This window comes from Pseudorca crassidens, chromosome 5, assembly GCF_039906515.1.
Source record: "Pseudorca crassidens isolate mPseCra1 chromosome 5, mPseCra1.hap1, whole genome shotgun sequence".
Taxonomy (NCBI): domain Eukaryota; kingdom Metazoa; phylum Chordata; class Mammalia; order Artiodactyla; family Delphinidae; genus Pseudorca; species Pseudorca crassidens.
Window position 1 is genome coordinate 82,618,383 of NC_090300.1, and position 15,134 is coordinate 82,633,516.

The 15,134-nt window shown below is 37.0% G+C and overlaps 1 protein-coding gene across 4 annotated transcripts in view; it reads right to left on the reverse strand.

Annotated features, from left to right (window-relative positions):
* The window catches only part of STXBP5L (syntaxin binding protein 5L), a 371,562-nt gene that overhangs the window by 18,076 nt on the left and 338,352 nt on the right, over positions 1-15,134 (reverse strand). For all 4 annotated transcript variants that reach the window (XM_067738756.1, XM_067738754.1, XM_067738755.1 and 1 more), the window contains 2 exons: positions 11,587-11,757; positions 9,093-9,332 (listed from right to left, as the gene is read on the reverse strand). In XM_067738756.1, the coding sequence (XP_067594857.1) occupies positions 9,093-9,332; positions 11,587-11,757 (411 nt within the window). The remainder of the gene's footprint in view (positions 1-9,092; positions 9,333-11,586; positions 11,758-15,134) is intronic.

Sequence of the window (15,134 nt, forward strand, 5' to 3'; positions counted from 1 at the left end):
TTGCATTGTACTGTGGAATTAAGGCTCAGGAAACCAGCACAAAATATTCTGGCAACTGTGATTATCCTTTATCTCTGATCCAAGAGTCTCACGTCTTCTATCAGCATCCATGAAACTGGCAACTTAAATTTATTAGCTTGCAAGTAAAGTAAAATCTCAAACTATTCACAGATCTTGACCTTCTGGAGCAGTTACGGGCAGACTTATAGGAGATGAGATCAGAGATAATACGGAGCTAAGTCATGTAGGTTCTTGTAGGACACAGTAAAGACTTAGACTTTTACTTGGTATGAGATGGGAAGATTTTGAGAATAGAGTAATATAATCTAATTTCCATTTAACAGGATCACTCTTCGTGCTGGGTATATCCTAAAGGGAGTCAAGGTTGGAAGAAAGGAGAGCAGTTAAAAGGTTAGTACAATAATTCAGGTGAGAAATGGATAGAGGCTTGCTCAAACCAGGTGGTAATAGTATAAAGGGTGAGAAATGGTCAGAATCTGAGTATATTATAAAGGTCAAGCCAACAGAATATGCCAATAAGTTGGGGTTAGAGTGTGAAAGAGATACAGTGGTCAAGATTGATTCTAATGCTTTTGACCTGAGAAACTGGAAGGATGGAATTGCCATTAACAGATATGGGAAAGACTGTGGGAGAAAGGAAAGGAATATTAGGAACTCAGTTTGGGACATAAGTTTGAGATACTTATTAGACATCCAAGTGTATGTCATATACCTATAACTGGATACCTATATCAGGAATTTGGGGATAGGCCAGACTATAAGTATAAATATATGACCCATTAGATTACAAAAGGCATTTAAGGTAATGAGGCTGGCTGATTTCATGTAGGGCTTGAATATAAATAGAAAACAGAAAAGGTTTAAGGAGTCTGTCTTTGAGCATGCCGGTGTTTTAAGTCCAATGAAATGTAGAGGAGCGAGCAAAGGGGACTGAAAAAGAATGGCTATAAAGGTGGAAGAAAACTAGGTAAATAAAGTATCCTGGAATCTAAGCGAAAAGTGCAATGTTATAAGGTAGGGAAAATGGTAAACTGCAATATGTTGCTAATGTGTCAGGTAAGATGTGACTTGAGAATTGACCATTGGATTTAGCAGTGAGGTCAGTGATGACTTATATAGAGCTTTTTGTTGATTGGTGTGGGGGAAAGTTTGATTAGAATGCACTCAAGAGAGAATGGGAGAATAAAATTGGAAATAGTGAATATAGCATAACTATTTCAAGGAATTTTGCACTAAAGAAAAAGAAGTGAAATGGGGCATTGTAGGAGAATAGATTCAAGGAGGGTTTTTCTCCTTTAATGGGCGAAATAACAGCATGTTTGTATGCTGATCTAGTAAAATGATGAATATTTATTATAATTATATAAAGGAAACAGGAAAAATTCCTGGATTGACTTTCTTGTGTAGGTGAAAGGGAGTAGAATCTAGTGTACAAGTGGAGACATTCACCAAGTCAGGAGCTTACAGTTCAGTCACAACAGGAGAAAAGGTAGAGACCATGGAGATACAGACAGACAGGTTGGTAGACATGGTGGTGGCAGCTGCTGAAGTTCTTATCTGACCGTTTCAGTTTTCTCAGTGAAAGAGGACACATGGTCATTAGCTGAGACTGAAAACAGTGGAGGAGGTATGGGAGCTCTGAGGAGAGTGGAGAAAATATGTAATTATTGTTCAAGAGGGTGGACAGAGGACTACCCAGCAGCACAGGAACCCACTTGAGGTTAATGATGATTTATTTCAAAATGAGACTTTTTAGTCTGGTTATATATTCTCCAGCCATATCCAGCTACACAGATACAGAAATAAAGTAGGTAGAATTAAATTTAACCAGGATTGTGATTAACCATATTACGTATGTATGATGTTATGATTTATGATAAATATCTATTTGGTCTTTATTCCTGTTTCTGGCACAGTGCTCTAAAATCCTTGGAATTTCCTGACAAGAGCAACACAGGTGTCTTTCATTTTGTTAATTAGGTGATTGGGGGCCTCACCTAAGGATAGGGGATTCTTGCCAGGGGAACCAACCAGGTGATCAGAGGGTTAGCACTTTCAGCCCCACCCCCCTACTTCTGGGGCCAAGAAAGAAGCAGGAGATTGAGTTCAATCACCAATGGGCAATGGTTTAATTAATCACACCTGTGTAAGGAAACGTCCATTAAAAACCCAAAAGGTGGGGGGTTGGAGAGCTTCCGGGTTGAGCAGGCAGAGCTGTGGGAGAGAGCTCTTGGAGAAGGCATGGAAGCTCCACGTCCCATCCTACGTTCCTTGCCCTAGGCATCTCTTCCATCGGATGTTCAGCTATATCCTTTTATAGGAAACTGCTAAGCAGTAAGTAAACAGTTTTTTTGATTTCTGTGAGCTGCTGTAGCAAATTAATTGAACCCGAGGAGGAGGTTGTGGAAACCTCAGGTCAGAAGAACAGGTGACTTGGGATTGGCATCTGAAAGAGCGGGAGGGGACAGTCTCATTGGACTGAGAACTTACCCTGTGTGATCTGACACTATTTCCATGTAGATAGTGTCCGAATTGCGTTAAATTGTGGAACACCCAGCTGGTGTCTCAGAGACTTGCTTGTTTGTGGAGAAAACCTCCACTCATCTGGTGTCAGAAGTGTTGTGAGTGTGGTAGTCGTGTGAAAGTAAAGGAAACGCACAGGAGAAACACGGAAGGAGGAAGGACTGGCTTTTTCCCTATACAGGAGGAAAGAACATTGTTTTCTCCATCCCAGCATGCAAAACTGCATTTGTACTATTATCACCTGTGGCTTATTTAAAAGCAAATTCTCAGACTCCATCCCAGACCTACTGAATTAGAAACTCTGAGAATGGTTGTAACAAACCCTCCAAGTGATTCTGATACAGACTAAAGTGATGGCTACTGGGATGGATAATCTTTAGGTGTTTTCTCACTCTAAAATTCAGTGATTTAGTGCTTTAGTTCAAATTTCCGTATCATTGATGAGAATTTGTTGTCAAGACAATCAAGATAAATTAATGTGAAATTAAATTTAAAAAGATAAGTGGGCTTTACTTTGTTGAGAGATTTTTGATTACTGATTAAATCTCCTTATTAGTTACAGGTCTGTTGAGACTGTCTGTTTCTTCATGATTCAGTCTTGGTCGGTTATATGTTTCTAGGAGTTTATCCATTTCTTCTAGGTTATCCTACTATATTAAGAACTATGTATCTAGATCATTGGATTTTCCCAAAGAAGTACATTCTTTTAATCTCTCCATAAAAGAAGGGAGTCTGGCAAGAGTTTGAATTCATGACAGTAGCATGTGACAAAAGGGTATGTGAAATTTCATTTTTTTGATAGTACCTGTAGAGAATTTTATTTTGCTTTTTTAATTCAATGAATTTTAAAATATCAAAAAATCTTAATAGCTTCCCACGTGTCTAGCTATTAAGGGCTTAGACAGATTCCATGCTTTATTCAGCAGTTTCAAGTGACAGTATATCTACTTTGGGGAAAATAGAATTGCTACAAACACATTCAATACAACTAGTAATAAGAACTGTAAACAACTAATAGAGCTGCTACCTATAAGTGGAGTGTGTATATTTGTTTTCCTGTATTAAGCTGTGATTATACTTCAGTCAAATACAATCATTATGCTTGAACTATATTCTTACTGTATTAGTTTTTAAGATATAATGCATGAATTTCACAAATATGTTTGAAATATACACATCTTACATGGAAAGGCCCTAACTAAATACTTGCATAGAGCGAAATTTCTCATCAAGGTTTAGACTTAAGATGAAAAACTACATCCTTCTCATTTGATCTCCAGACAAAACCTATTAACTAGTTTCATATTATATCTGTGAGATAGCACATTCACTCATCTATACATTTGCATAAGTTAATTGTTCTTCATCAGAGAGCTAGATTTTAAAGGAATTAAATGCTAGCAAGTAAGTCTGACATAGGGAGTGGGCTGGGAAAAGTCTAGAGTAGAGGGTAAGTCTAGGAGATACTTCTTGTCAGCAGGCAAAGGACAACACAAGAATACTGTAAGAAAAAGAATAAAGGCAAGAAGATCATCTCTGATATACTTTTGCATATGAAAACAAATATATCTAAGCTTAGATGATATGTAAACAAATATATCTAAGCTTAGATAATATGTAATAAAAAACTGAATTAGTAAGTTAAAATCATATCCTTAGTATACAAAAAGGAAAATCTAGAGAAAATGAGGTAAGTCCATCTACACAAATCGTTATCTCTTACATTTTTAATTTTTCTTTATCAGCCCTTCTTTAAGTGAGGCATGTGTTCATGGGTTTTAAGTTTGTGAAACTAAAATATTTTAACCACAATCAAGTTAAACTCCTTTCTCTTTCCACTGTAATTTTTTTCCAGTTAAGTGACATTGTAGTGAATAGGCATTTCAGGAATCTGGACAAGGGGAAATTAAGATGGGGGTACATCTAGAATTTAGTAGACTTATGTACGTGATTCACAATCACTACCATGTCTAGGTTATTGAAAGCCTTTTAGGTATAGGAATGGCTCCTAGGAAAACTCCCACCACCCTGATGCAACTCAGCATTAATCTGACATGGAAGTGCAGGGCTGAAGATCATATTACAAATTATATACTATGTCAATATTAGAAATATATAGATAATGTAGAAGAAACAAGATTTGAAATTTGAAATGTCTGGATCCAAGAGCTAGTCTGTAGAAAATTCTTCCAAATCTTACAGCTCCCAAGAAACTTGATACACGTTTTCTAAAATTTTGGCAACAAACATGAAGTTCATATGATATCCACCAATGATAGATGATTGACAGGTAGTAAAGAGAAAAGGGAAGTGAGGAAATAAGACTGGTTGGACCAGAGAGCTGGTGCTGGGAAGTAGCAGGAAATCAGATTAGAAAGGTAGAACAAAGCTGAGCTTATAGAGATCACTGACTTCCAAGATTTTCAAGAAATTGCTTCTATGGGTAAGTGAAAGGTATCAGAGAATATGGTGTATAGAAATTAGGTGATGAAGACAATATTGTAATAAGACCAGTACAGAGGCAGTAAGTAAAGGGATCAGAAAAGAAACGGAAGTGATGGAAGTCATCTAGGTAGTATCATGGCACTATTAACAGAAATGGGGAGAAGAGCAAGAAGAAATAGTTCGGGGGTAAAGAGAATGAATTTATTATGGAAAATCTTTAGTTTAATCATGAGTTTAAATCTCTAGTTTGATCATGAAGCATGAAAATAATTTTTTTTTACAAAGCAGTGATAGGCACTTCATGTAGCAGGATTGGTAATTACAGAATAATTTGTAGCTGGTAGCACAAAGCGTTACATGGAAATGAAATAGGATTTAAAGTGAGTCTCAAAAAATTAGAGGGGTAGGAAACTTTTGGAGGTTATAAATAAGTTTATGGCATAGATTTTGGTCATGGTTTCATGGATGTATACTTGTCTCCAAACTCATCAAGGTGTTTACGTTAAATATGTACAGCTTTTTATATGTCAATCATACTTCAATAAAGTGGCTTTAAAATTAGAATCTCAGCAAATTTCTCAAAGAATTACTGTTGGAGAGTAAAATTTCTAGGGGCAGAAGTGTGGAGGGGGAGATGCGACAGAGAAGGGGGAATGTTTGCTGGTGGCATAATTTTCATTTATCTTCATCTGTATTTGGATTTTTTTACAATTAGAAAATTTAAGCACCAGCGGTTGAGATAAAAAAGCATACCACGTCACAATTTTTTTTTTTTGTACAAACAAAAACCCCACAGATCTAGGAAGTCTTTTCCAGCTCCTTAACATGGTTGTAAGGCCCTCTAATCTTCCCCTGCCTGCTTTTCCAGCCTCAACTAGCACCATTCTATCTCTAGGCTTTGGCTGTGCCATGCTCTTTTTTACCTCTAGGTTTTTACTCATGCTGCTTTAAATTACTCTTAAACATCAGTACTGTGCACAGCTCCCTTCCAAACCGGTCCCATTTCAGATGGCTGCTGTGTTAGAGAGGTCTTCCCCAAACCCCCGCCTCCTATGCTGCACAGTATTCTTTACTTTCCTGATTGTAATTTTCTGTTTACTTTTGTTCTTCCCTACATATAATCTGGGAATAAAGATCATTCTGTGTCCTGATCACCATTGTATCCCCAGTGACTAATTAATTAGTATGAGCTTGGGAAATGTATGTTGAATGAATGGATGAATAAATTTCAAAATAGATTGTATTCAACTTTGAGGAAATTGCTAGACTCAGATAAATTTTGCTAGGCCAACTGATAAAAGGTAATTTAACAATGTTTTGATGGGAAGAATGCCTTCAGAGCCTGAGAACATGTCACCCACTTTAGCACTGGCAACAGAAGAGGGAAATGCCTCCGATTCCAAACCTTTAAAAATGGTTCCCATAATCTAGAGCAGTACCGATAGGGCAGGGACTAGTGGAACAGTGGAGACTAGTGGAGAGTAGATACTGGAAAGAAGGTGAAGAAGGAGTCAGGAAGTGAGATGTGAGGAAGAGGGGACAAGTTTTCTACTTTAAATTTGAATTGGCTTTCTGTCATCTCTATAGTTTTTCTTTTTCTTTCTTTTTTAAGTTCTATCAGACTATTCCACTTGCAACCCTTTCTTGTTGTAGTATGTATTGATTGATTGCTGCGTCAGGTCTTAGTTGTGGCACCCGGGATCTTGTTGCAGTGCGCGGGTGTGCTGGCTTCTCTCTCTAGTTGTGGTGCACAGGCTCCAGAGCACGTGGGCTCTCTAGTTGTGGCACTCGGGCTCTCTAGTTGTGGCGCATGGGCTCAGTAGTTGCGGCACGCGGGCTTAGTTCCCCGCAGCACGTGGGATCTTAGTTCCCCGACGAGGGATCGAACCAGTGTCCCCTGCATTGCAAGACGGATTCTTAACCACTGGACCACCAGGGAAGTTCCTCTATATTTTCTTATGAAACCACCTTCCTTTTTCTTTTTATTGTCATAAATTATGGCTTCCAATTAGGCTATTTCTCTTTCAGTGGTTAATTATAAAACAGATCTGAACCTAGACTCATAGTTTCCTCCCTTACAGGTACTGCTTAATAGACTTAATATTTTTAGAGCAATCTTAGGTTTACAGAAAATTGAGCAGATAGTACAGAGAGTTCCCATATGCCCCCTTTGTCCTTTCCTGTTATTAAGGTCTTGTATTAGTGTGGTACATTCGTTACAACTGATGAAGTGATACTGATATATTAACTAACATCTTGAAAGAATGGAATACTGACATAGAAACTTGAAGATAGCTTCTCATTATCTCTCTCTAAATGGATAAGGAAAGAGTACGCAAATATTTATGAACCAGATGCCAGAATATTAAGTTAAGTATATACTTATTTTGTATTTTGCCATCATTTTAAGTCTAAGTCTATTTGCTAAGAATGTTGAAGAACTTTCTTATAGTACTGAGAGATCCATTAAATTAGTTCCAGACACTTGTTTATTTCTATGCTTGTGGCATAGAAAACCACATTCGTTAGAAAATCTCTTATTAGAAAACTGTCTTTCACTCACAGTTGTAAACTTGTGTATACAGGAGTTTGATTTTTACCTTTAAATTTGATGAATACATGGCATATATTAGGTATCCAATCTGTATACAAATTTATTGAGTTAAATAATGGATTGAATTAATACTTAAAAATTCATTTTGACCTTACTGATCTGGCTCTCTCTCAACCAGTATAAGAGAATTATACATATTTCCTTAAAATTAGAACTATAATAAAAGATATTTTCTTATTGTGAAATATGTTTACAATTAAAATCTAGTGATCCTAACAGATTAACTTTTAAAATATGGTGCATGTTATGGGCTGCATTTTGTCCTCCCCCACGCCAAATTCATATGTTGAAGGCCTAAACTCCATTGACTTAGAATGTGACCATATTTGAGACAGAGCCTTTAAAGAGGTGATTAAATTAAAATGAGGCTGATAGGGTGGGCCCTCATCCAAACTGTCAAATGCCTTTCCAAGAAGAGGTTAGGAAACATGGGGAGACACCAGGGGTACAAGCACACAGAGGGACAGCCACGTGAGAATATGGTGAGAGTGTGGCCAACTGCAAGCCAAGTAGAGAAGCCTCAGAAGAAACCAGCCCTGCCAACACCTTAATCTTGGGCCTCCAGAAGTGTGAGAAAATAAACTTCTGTTTTTTAAGCCATACACACACAAAATACAATATGTTTATCTGAATTTGCCTCACTAGTAGAGAGCTGACTGTTCTACCTACAGTAAGTTACAATCCATCTATATGAATTTAGCATACCAGTTAACAAAGAAAACAGAACTCTATCTAACCTACCATGCCATATATGTGTTCTTTTAAAATAAAATCCCTTATCCTATATATTAATAAAATTATTTTTACTTAAGAAATGTTTTTCAGATAACTTTTACTCTCTTTTCTATATATGAAAAAACTATTGATCAGAATAAATTTTAAAATACTCAAAGGAATAACAGGAGGAATCACACATCTCTTTAAAAGGAAAAAGACAAGTAGGAAGAGAATACAACATATACTTTAGCAACAATACTCATAACGTGGGTCAAATTCTCTAGGTACTAGGATAAAAAGGGAAGAAATTGTGTGGCATGGCTTCAAAACAAGATGGGCACAGATTATCAATGAATTCAGAAAGCCACCTCAAGTCAGACTGCTTCCAACTTAATCATCTGAGTTCTTTAAGGATGATGTAAAACACTCATAGGCTCTGATCTGGCATGTAACTTTGGAGAAATGCTTCAATTCATTAAAAATTTTAAACTTTCGCTTTAAGGCTTTCCTAAATGCTTTTCAGAAACTTATTTCCCAAGGCATTGTTTAGGTTGGGAGTTCCACAATTTATTACCATAGAAATGGTTGACTATTTCACCCTGCAAGTAAGCTGCAATACTTGGGATAGTATATGATTTATAAAATTCTTAATAGTTCCTATTATACAGAATACTTAAATCTTTGCTCCAGATCAATACAAATTAAATGTTTTAAAATACCATATATTTAAATTTGAAAAAGTAGCAATGAAGGAATAAATAAAAACTCTTACCACTTGGCAATACCATGACTGGCTCTGTAAATCTTTGTTCATCTGCTGAAGGTAGGTTTAGGGAGATGATTAACACCATTCCCAGACTAGTTCCAACAAACAAACAAGGGGAGATAGTACAGTCATTTTTCCGAACAAAGGACTCCATGAAGTATAGTGCTGTAATCGCTTCTTTAGAATCTTTGTCAATACTGGAGATGCTAGAACTTCTCGAGCGATTATAGGAATTTTCTCGACTTTCTATGGGAATTTAAAAACCAAAAATTTAGTTTTAGTGTGTTTCCAGAACAAGTAAAGTCAAACTTAGTAAGTGAAAACCAAAATTATGGGGGAGAAGTAGAACTTGATTCGTTGTTAACTGATCTGTAAGGCAGTTTATCCAGTTCACCAGCTTATTTTGAAGATGAAGAGACAAGTCCAGAAGTGTAAATCATAAACTTAGGAAGAGCTGGAACTAGACCTTGAGTCTCCAGAGATCCAGTCCACTGTGTTTTTCTCTCTACCTCACCTCACAAGTTAGTTGAAATTCTCTAATCTAGAAAAAAAAGATGTTTAGTCTGAATAGTTAAGGTTACAAGAACTTCTGGTGCAGTTTTAATTATGTTTCCCTCCTATCTCTCAATTGTTGGAAGTACTTCTAATGATTTCTTGACAATTCCCACTTACTGACAACATTGTGGCTACTTACCTGAAGGGTCACAAATGTTCTGTGGTAAATACATTCCTCTGAGTTTGTTATATTTGGAGTAATTAAAATTGTAAAAATTGAACTATTTATATTTACACCAAGACTAAAGAGCAAATGTTATCTCCCTGAACTAGTTACAAGCTGCCTACTTTGAATGCAAATACAGTCTTGGCTTTGCCTAGGGCCAAATACAGAGTCCTAGACAATACCACCCCACCAATAATCTTTCTGAGAGGGCTTCAGCCCACTTAAAGGAAACAAGGTGGTTTCAGGTTCTCCTGCTCATCAACTCTTACACATGTGTAACACTCCAACAAGCAGAAAATCACCACCTCAGGTAAATATTAGGAAGGTTGTATTGTTCATATAATCACTCCAGAGTACAAGTTCCTCATATTCCTCTTTCTACTGCCTTCCCTCTCCTTTCCTTTTTGATAGGTATAAGTGTGACTCATTTTTATAAAAAGAGATAATATAATATATAAATAAAATAATATACAATAAAACCAAATATAAGTTCCCCAGACTATCCCTTTTTCTACAAACCAAAATATAATATTCCTAATTTCCCCCTTCTATCCCTCAGCAAGTTTATACAAGTAATTGTTTGTAATAGAATTTAGATCTGAGAGGGAGCTTGGAAATAATCTATATATTTTACAGATTTGGAGACAGAGACATAGAGTTAAGTAATTTTCCCAGAATCAACAAGTTAGAGGCAGAAAAGTCTAAAACTCAAAATTCCCAATTCAATCCAGTGATTAAAAGTACTACTTCCTTTATAACCTTTACATTTTGCTTCCATTATAACATTCCTAGCTAATGTTTCTAGGTTGCTGTTCATAGGCACCTGTGAGAGAAGATCATCTGGACCAAATTTAGTATGGCATAGTGTTAAAGGAAAAAACTAAAAATTTTCTTTTTTTACTTGGCCAAGCTGCATGGCATGTGGGATCTTAGTTCCCCAACCAGGGATCGAACCCACGCTCCCTCCAGTGGAAGTGCAGAGCCTTAACCACTGGACCACCAGGGAAGTCCCTAAAAATTTTATTTTAAAAATTTGAAGAATAATATAGATCATTACTACCAAGTTTTTTGAGGGGTGGTAATGGTGAATTACTTTATAGCATAGAATTACCATAGCATATTCCTAAGATTATTTTTTCCTATTTCTAGTCCCAAAGCTTTTTATCAGCAAGACAATAGCAGCAGTTACAGGACTCCCGTGTGTGTGTGTGTGTGTGTGTGTGTGTGTGTGTGTGTGTGTGTGTGTGTGTGTGTGTGTCTTAATTTTAGGCCTTCTGGCTCTTGTGCTTTGCTCCCTGCCCCTAACAGTAATTCCATAAGTAAGCAAATAATCCTTCCTTTTTCAAACATACGAAGATGAGATTGCAAACTTTAGAATTTAATGTCTTCCCTTTTTCTTGGTCACATTCACTTAACAGTTGAGGAAACTAAGGTTATAAGACATTAAATAACTATCTACAGATAGAGACACTAAGAGGCTTACCATTGAGATGGAAAGAAACTGGGAGTGCAGATTAAGACATAGGTCTCACTTTGTACAGAGGAGGTGAAAGCCTACTCATAAACAGCCATTCTGGTTTTAGAGATGAAAGAGGTGTAGTGAGGAATGGATTTGGAGTCATGGCCACGGCTCGACCAGGTTCTCAGCTGCTCACTGTCTAGCTGACCATAGTTTTTCAGATCTTTCACACCTGACCACCATCCTTTATCCTCCAGCTCCTGTTACTGTGGTATGTCAAATTTTAATTGTATCCACAAAAATTTGTATGTTTAACCTACCTTCTGTTGTAACTGGCAAAGAAATCTCCATGCAAGCAGCTGACTGTGCTTTTCGAAATGGTGGTCTTCCAGGACCCCAGCGATTTACTTTTGAAACATCAGCACTGGAAAGACGTTTTCCAGAACTGCAACTCTGAGAAGTTGGACTTGTGCAGTGTCCATTTACATGATCTGTACCAAGAGGAAGAAGGCAGCATAAATATCATAATTAAATCTTAATATAAAGGAATCTAAGTGTGTAGATTAATAAATGAAGAGAATTCCTTTTTTCAAAACATATAAAGATGGCTAAGTCCGTGCTATTTTAGTATTTAGTCACAATTTCAATTTTGCCAAAGTATTTAGCCAAATTTTTCATGATATTTATTAAATATAAGATTCGTTTTTAAAATTTGACTAGTTAACATAGTTTAAAATTTATTCTATGTCCTCATTATGTATTCTGCCATTTAATAGCAATACAAAATAGGTTATAGTATTAGACTTTCTTTTGCATAATTTTTTTTTTTTTTTTGCTGTATGCGGGCCTCTCACTGTTGTGGCCTCTCCCGTTGCGGAGCACAGGCTCCGGACGCGCAGGCTCAGCAGCCATGGCTCACGGGCCCAGCTGCTCCGCAGCATGTGGGATCTTCCTGGACCAGGGCACGAACCCGTGTCCCCTGCATCGGCAGGCAGACCCTCAACCACTGCGCCACCAGGGAAGCCCTGTTTTACTATTTTTTTAAAATGAGTTAACATTTATTGAATACTTAAATGCTAGGTATTTTATACACATTATTCATTTAAACTTCACAACAACTATGCAAGGTAGGTGCTTTATTATCCTGATTTTTGCAGGTGAGGAAAATGAAGGTCAGAATAAAGGGTTCAGAAAATCATCTAATATTACATAAGTAGTATTCATGGAGACAGGATTCTAATCCAGATTTTTCTCACTTAGTGTCTGTATGCTTAAAAACTAGGCCACAGGGTCAGCTAAAATATTTGGTAAGGAGTAGCAATTTTGATGGCATATTTCGTAGGGTTTAGGAGTAGCCTGTATAATGTACATTGAGATCCAAGCCCTTTGGGACAAGTCATCTTCCATATTAACCTAGATCTCTGAAATCAGATTTCCTGAATGGAAAGGCACAAATATCACACGATGAGTTAGCTAGGGGGAAGCAGAAGTCAAGAGCTCTAGCCCTCCTTTGCTAACAAATCTAGTCTTATAAATAGGAAGAACACTGAGGGCAATAGCTGCCAGTAACAAAGACTTAGAGTGACTACTTTGGAGGTACAAATTGCCCCCCTCTGGGCATACCAGTTAGGAAAAGTTGCCCCTTCCACAGGTGTGAAGCCTTGTTCTAGGGCTTATCCAGAGTAATGTGGGATGGATTACAGTCCTCTTCGCGTTCTCTTATCTAGGTACAAAAGTATATAGCAGAGCTCTGAGAACAGTAAAATTTGTTCACTTAGCCAGGACTCTGGACTTGCTAAGCCAAGGTCCCTGCCTATCTATTACCATCATTTGGTGGCTGTTTCATATGAATATTGTTTCATTTGAGCTCATAATAGGGCAGTATCATTTATTAGATTACTCAATATGCTGGTCTTTTTTTCCCCCTACCCACTGTATGGCCACATTTTCCCCAGCTCCTCATGATTGACTCATGAGGTCTGGCTGAAATTACTATACATGGGTAGCCCAGAGTTTTTGGCCATATTCTTCTGTTTTCAATAGGGCTGATTAACTTAAAGGATTGTTTTTGTTGTTGCTAAAAATTTTTAAATATATGGAAGTTAATTTGCTTTAATTTTTTTAAAACCACAGTAAATATTCAAGATAGATATGAGTAGATATAAAACACTTATAAAGAAATTTGGTTATAGCCCAGACACAGTCATTCTGGAAATTTATGATAAAGAAATAATGCTAAATACAAAAGAGAAACAAAAACCTCTATTGATAAAATTATTCAGTATAGTTTAAGTTATAGATAAAAATTGGAAACCAGCTCTCCTTTACAATTTAGCATAAACTTTTAGGTACACTGTGGTATATATTACATAATAGAGTATTATAATCTTTAAAAATGTTTTTGAAATGCTTGTTGAAACTTATAAAATATCTATGATGTGTTTCGCTTAGCTCTTGTTGCATAAAAACCACTCCAAATGTTAATAATGTAAAATAACAATCATTTTATTATGCTTACAGATTCTGTGGGCAAGGACTTAGACTAAGGCAAGGTGGGGATATTATATCCATGATGTCTGTGGCATTAGTCAGGAATGCTTGAATGGCTGAGGGCTTGGAATCTTTTCGAGGCTTCTTTTTTTTTTTTTTTTTTTTAAGAAGATGTTGGGGTTAGGAGTTTATTATTTATTTTTGCTGTGTTGGGTCTTCGTTTCTGTGTGAGGGCTTTCTCTAGTTGTGGCAAGCGGGGGCCACTCTTCATCGCGGTGCGCAGGCCTCTCACTATCGTGGCCTCTTGTTGCAGAGCACAGGCTCCAGACGCACAGGCTCAGTAGTTGTGGCTCACAGGCCCAGTTGCTCCGCGGCATGTGGGATCTTCCCAGACCAGGGCTCGAACCCGTGTCCCCTGCATTAGCAGGCAGATTCTCAACCACTGCGCCACCAGGGAAGCCCCTTTTGGAGGCTTCTTTACTCACATGGCCTGGGCTAGAATGATGCAAAGGTTGAGCTCAGTTGGGACTGTCAATGGTGCCTTCTTTAGAAGGCTTGGGCTTCCTCATAGCATGGTGGCCATTTTTACATAGTGGCTCAGGGCTTCAAAATGTCTGGCAAGTGATTTTGAAAATGGGATGGAAGCAATATTTATGCTGCTTTGGTGTTATTGCAATGGAGATTTTACTTTGTTTTGTTTTTGGAAGCAACATTCCAGTGTCCAGTCACAAGCTTTCTGTATGTCAAGAGGCAGTTGTAGTAGAATGCTGATCTTATAACAATGTGCTCTTCAGTTCAACAATTGATTGGCAGTAGTCTTCTGATTCTGTTTCTAACAGTAGCAAAGTTGTCTGCTTCCCTGGTATGTCTGTTTGGTGGCCTTATTCTGAAAGCCATACCTGTAGGCCAAGCTTAGAGTTTACGTCTCCATCTTTCAATGACTTGATAAGCACCTAGTTTCTTGTATTAAGTCACTTTCTGCATAATATAAATGGAATGGTTTGTTTCCTACAACTGCTTCCTGATTACAATGATGTTTTATCTCAGCTGTAGTGCTCTATGCCATTTAGAGAAAATTCAACATTCTAAAAAATTCAACCTTAAAACAATAAGCAGATTAGAGCAAATGGGAAATTGTTATTCTTTATTTTACAGAAAGATTCTCAAATCTAAAAAAATTACAAGTTCCTTTAAATTAGCTGACTCTCTTGTATCTTTAAATCAGTATTTGATTTATTGTATATATTATATAGAGTAAGGTACAATAGTGATTTACTGAAAAATGGCTTATTGACTCCAGTTGAAATTGTTTTTAACATAGTCCTTGCCAAAGCTTTATAGTAGTATGTAAATGAAGATTTAATTTAATACTTGATAC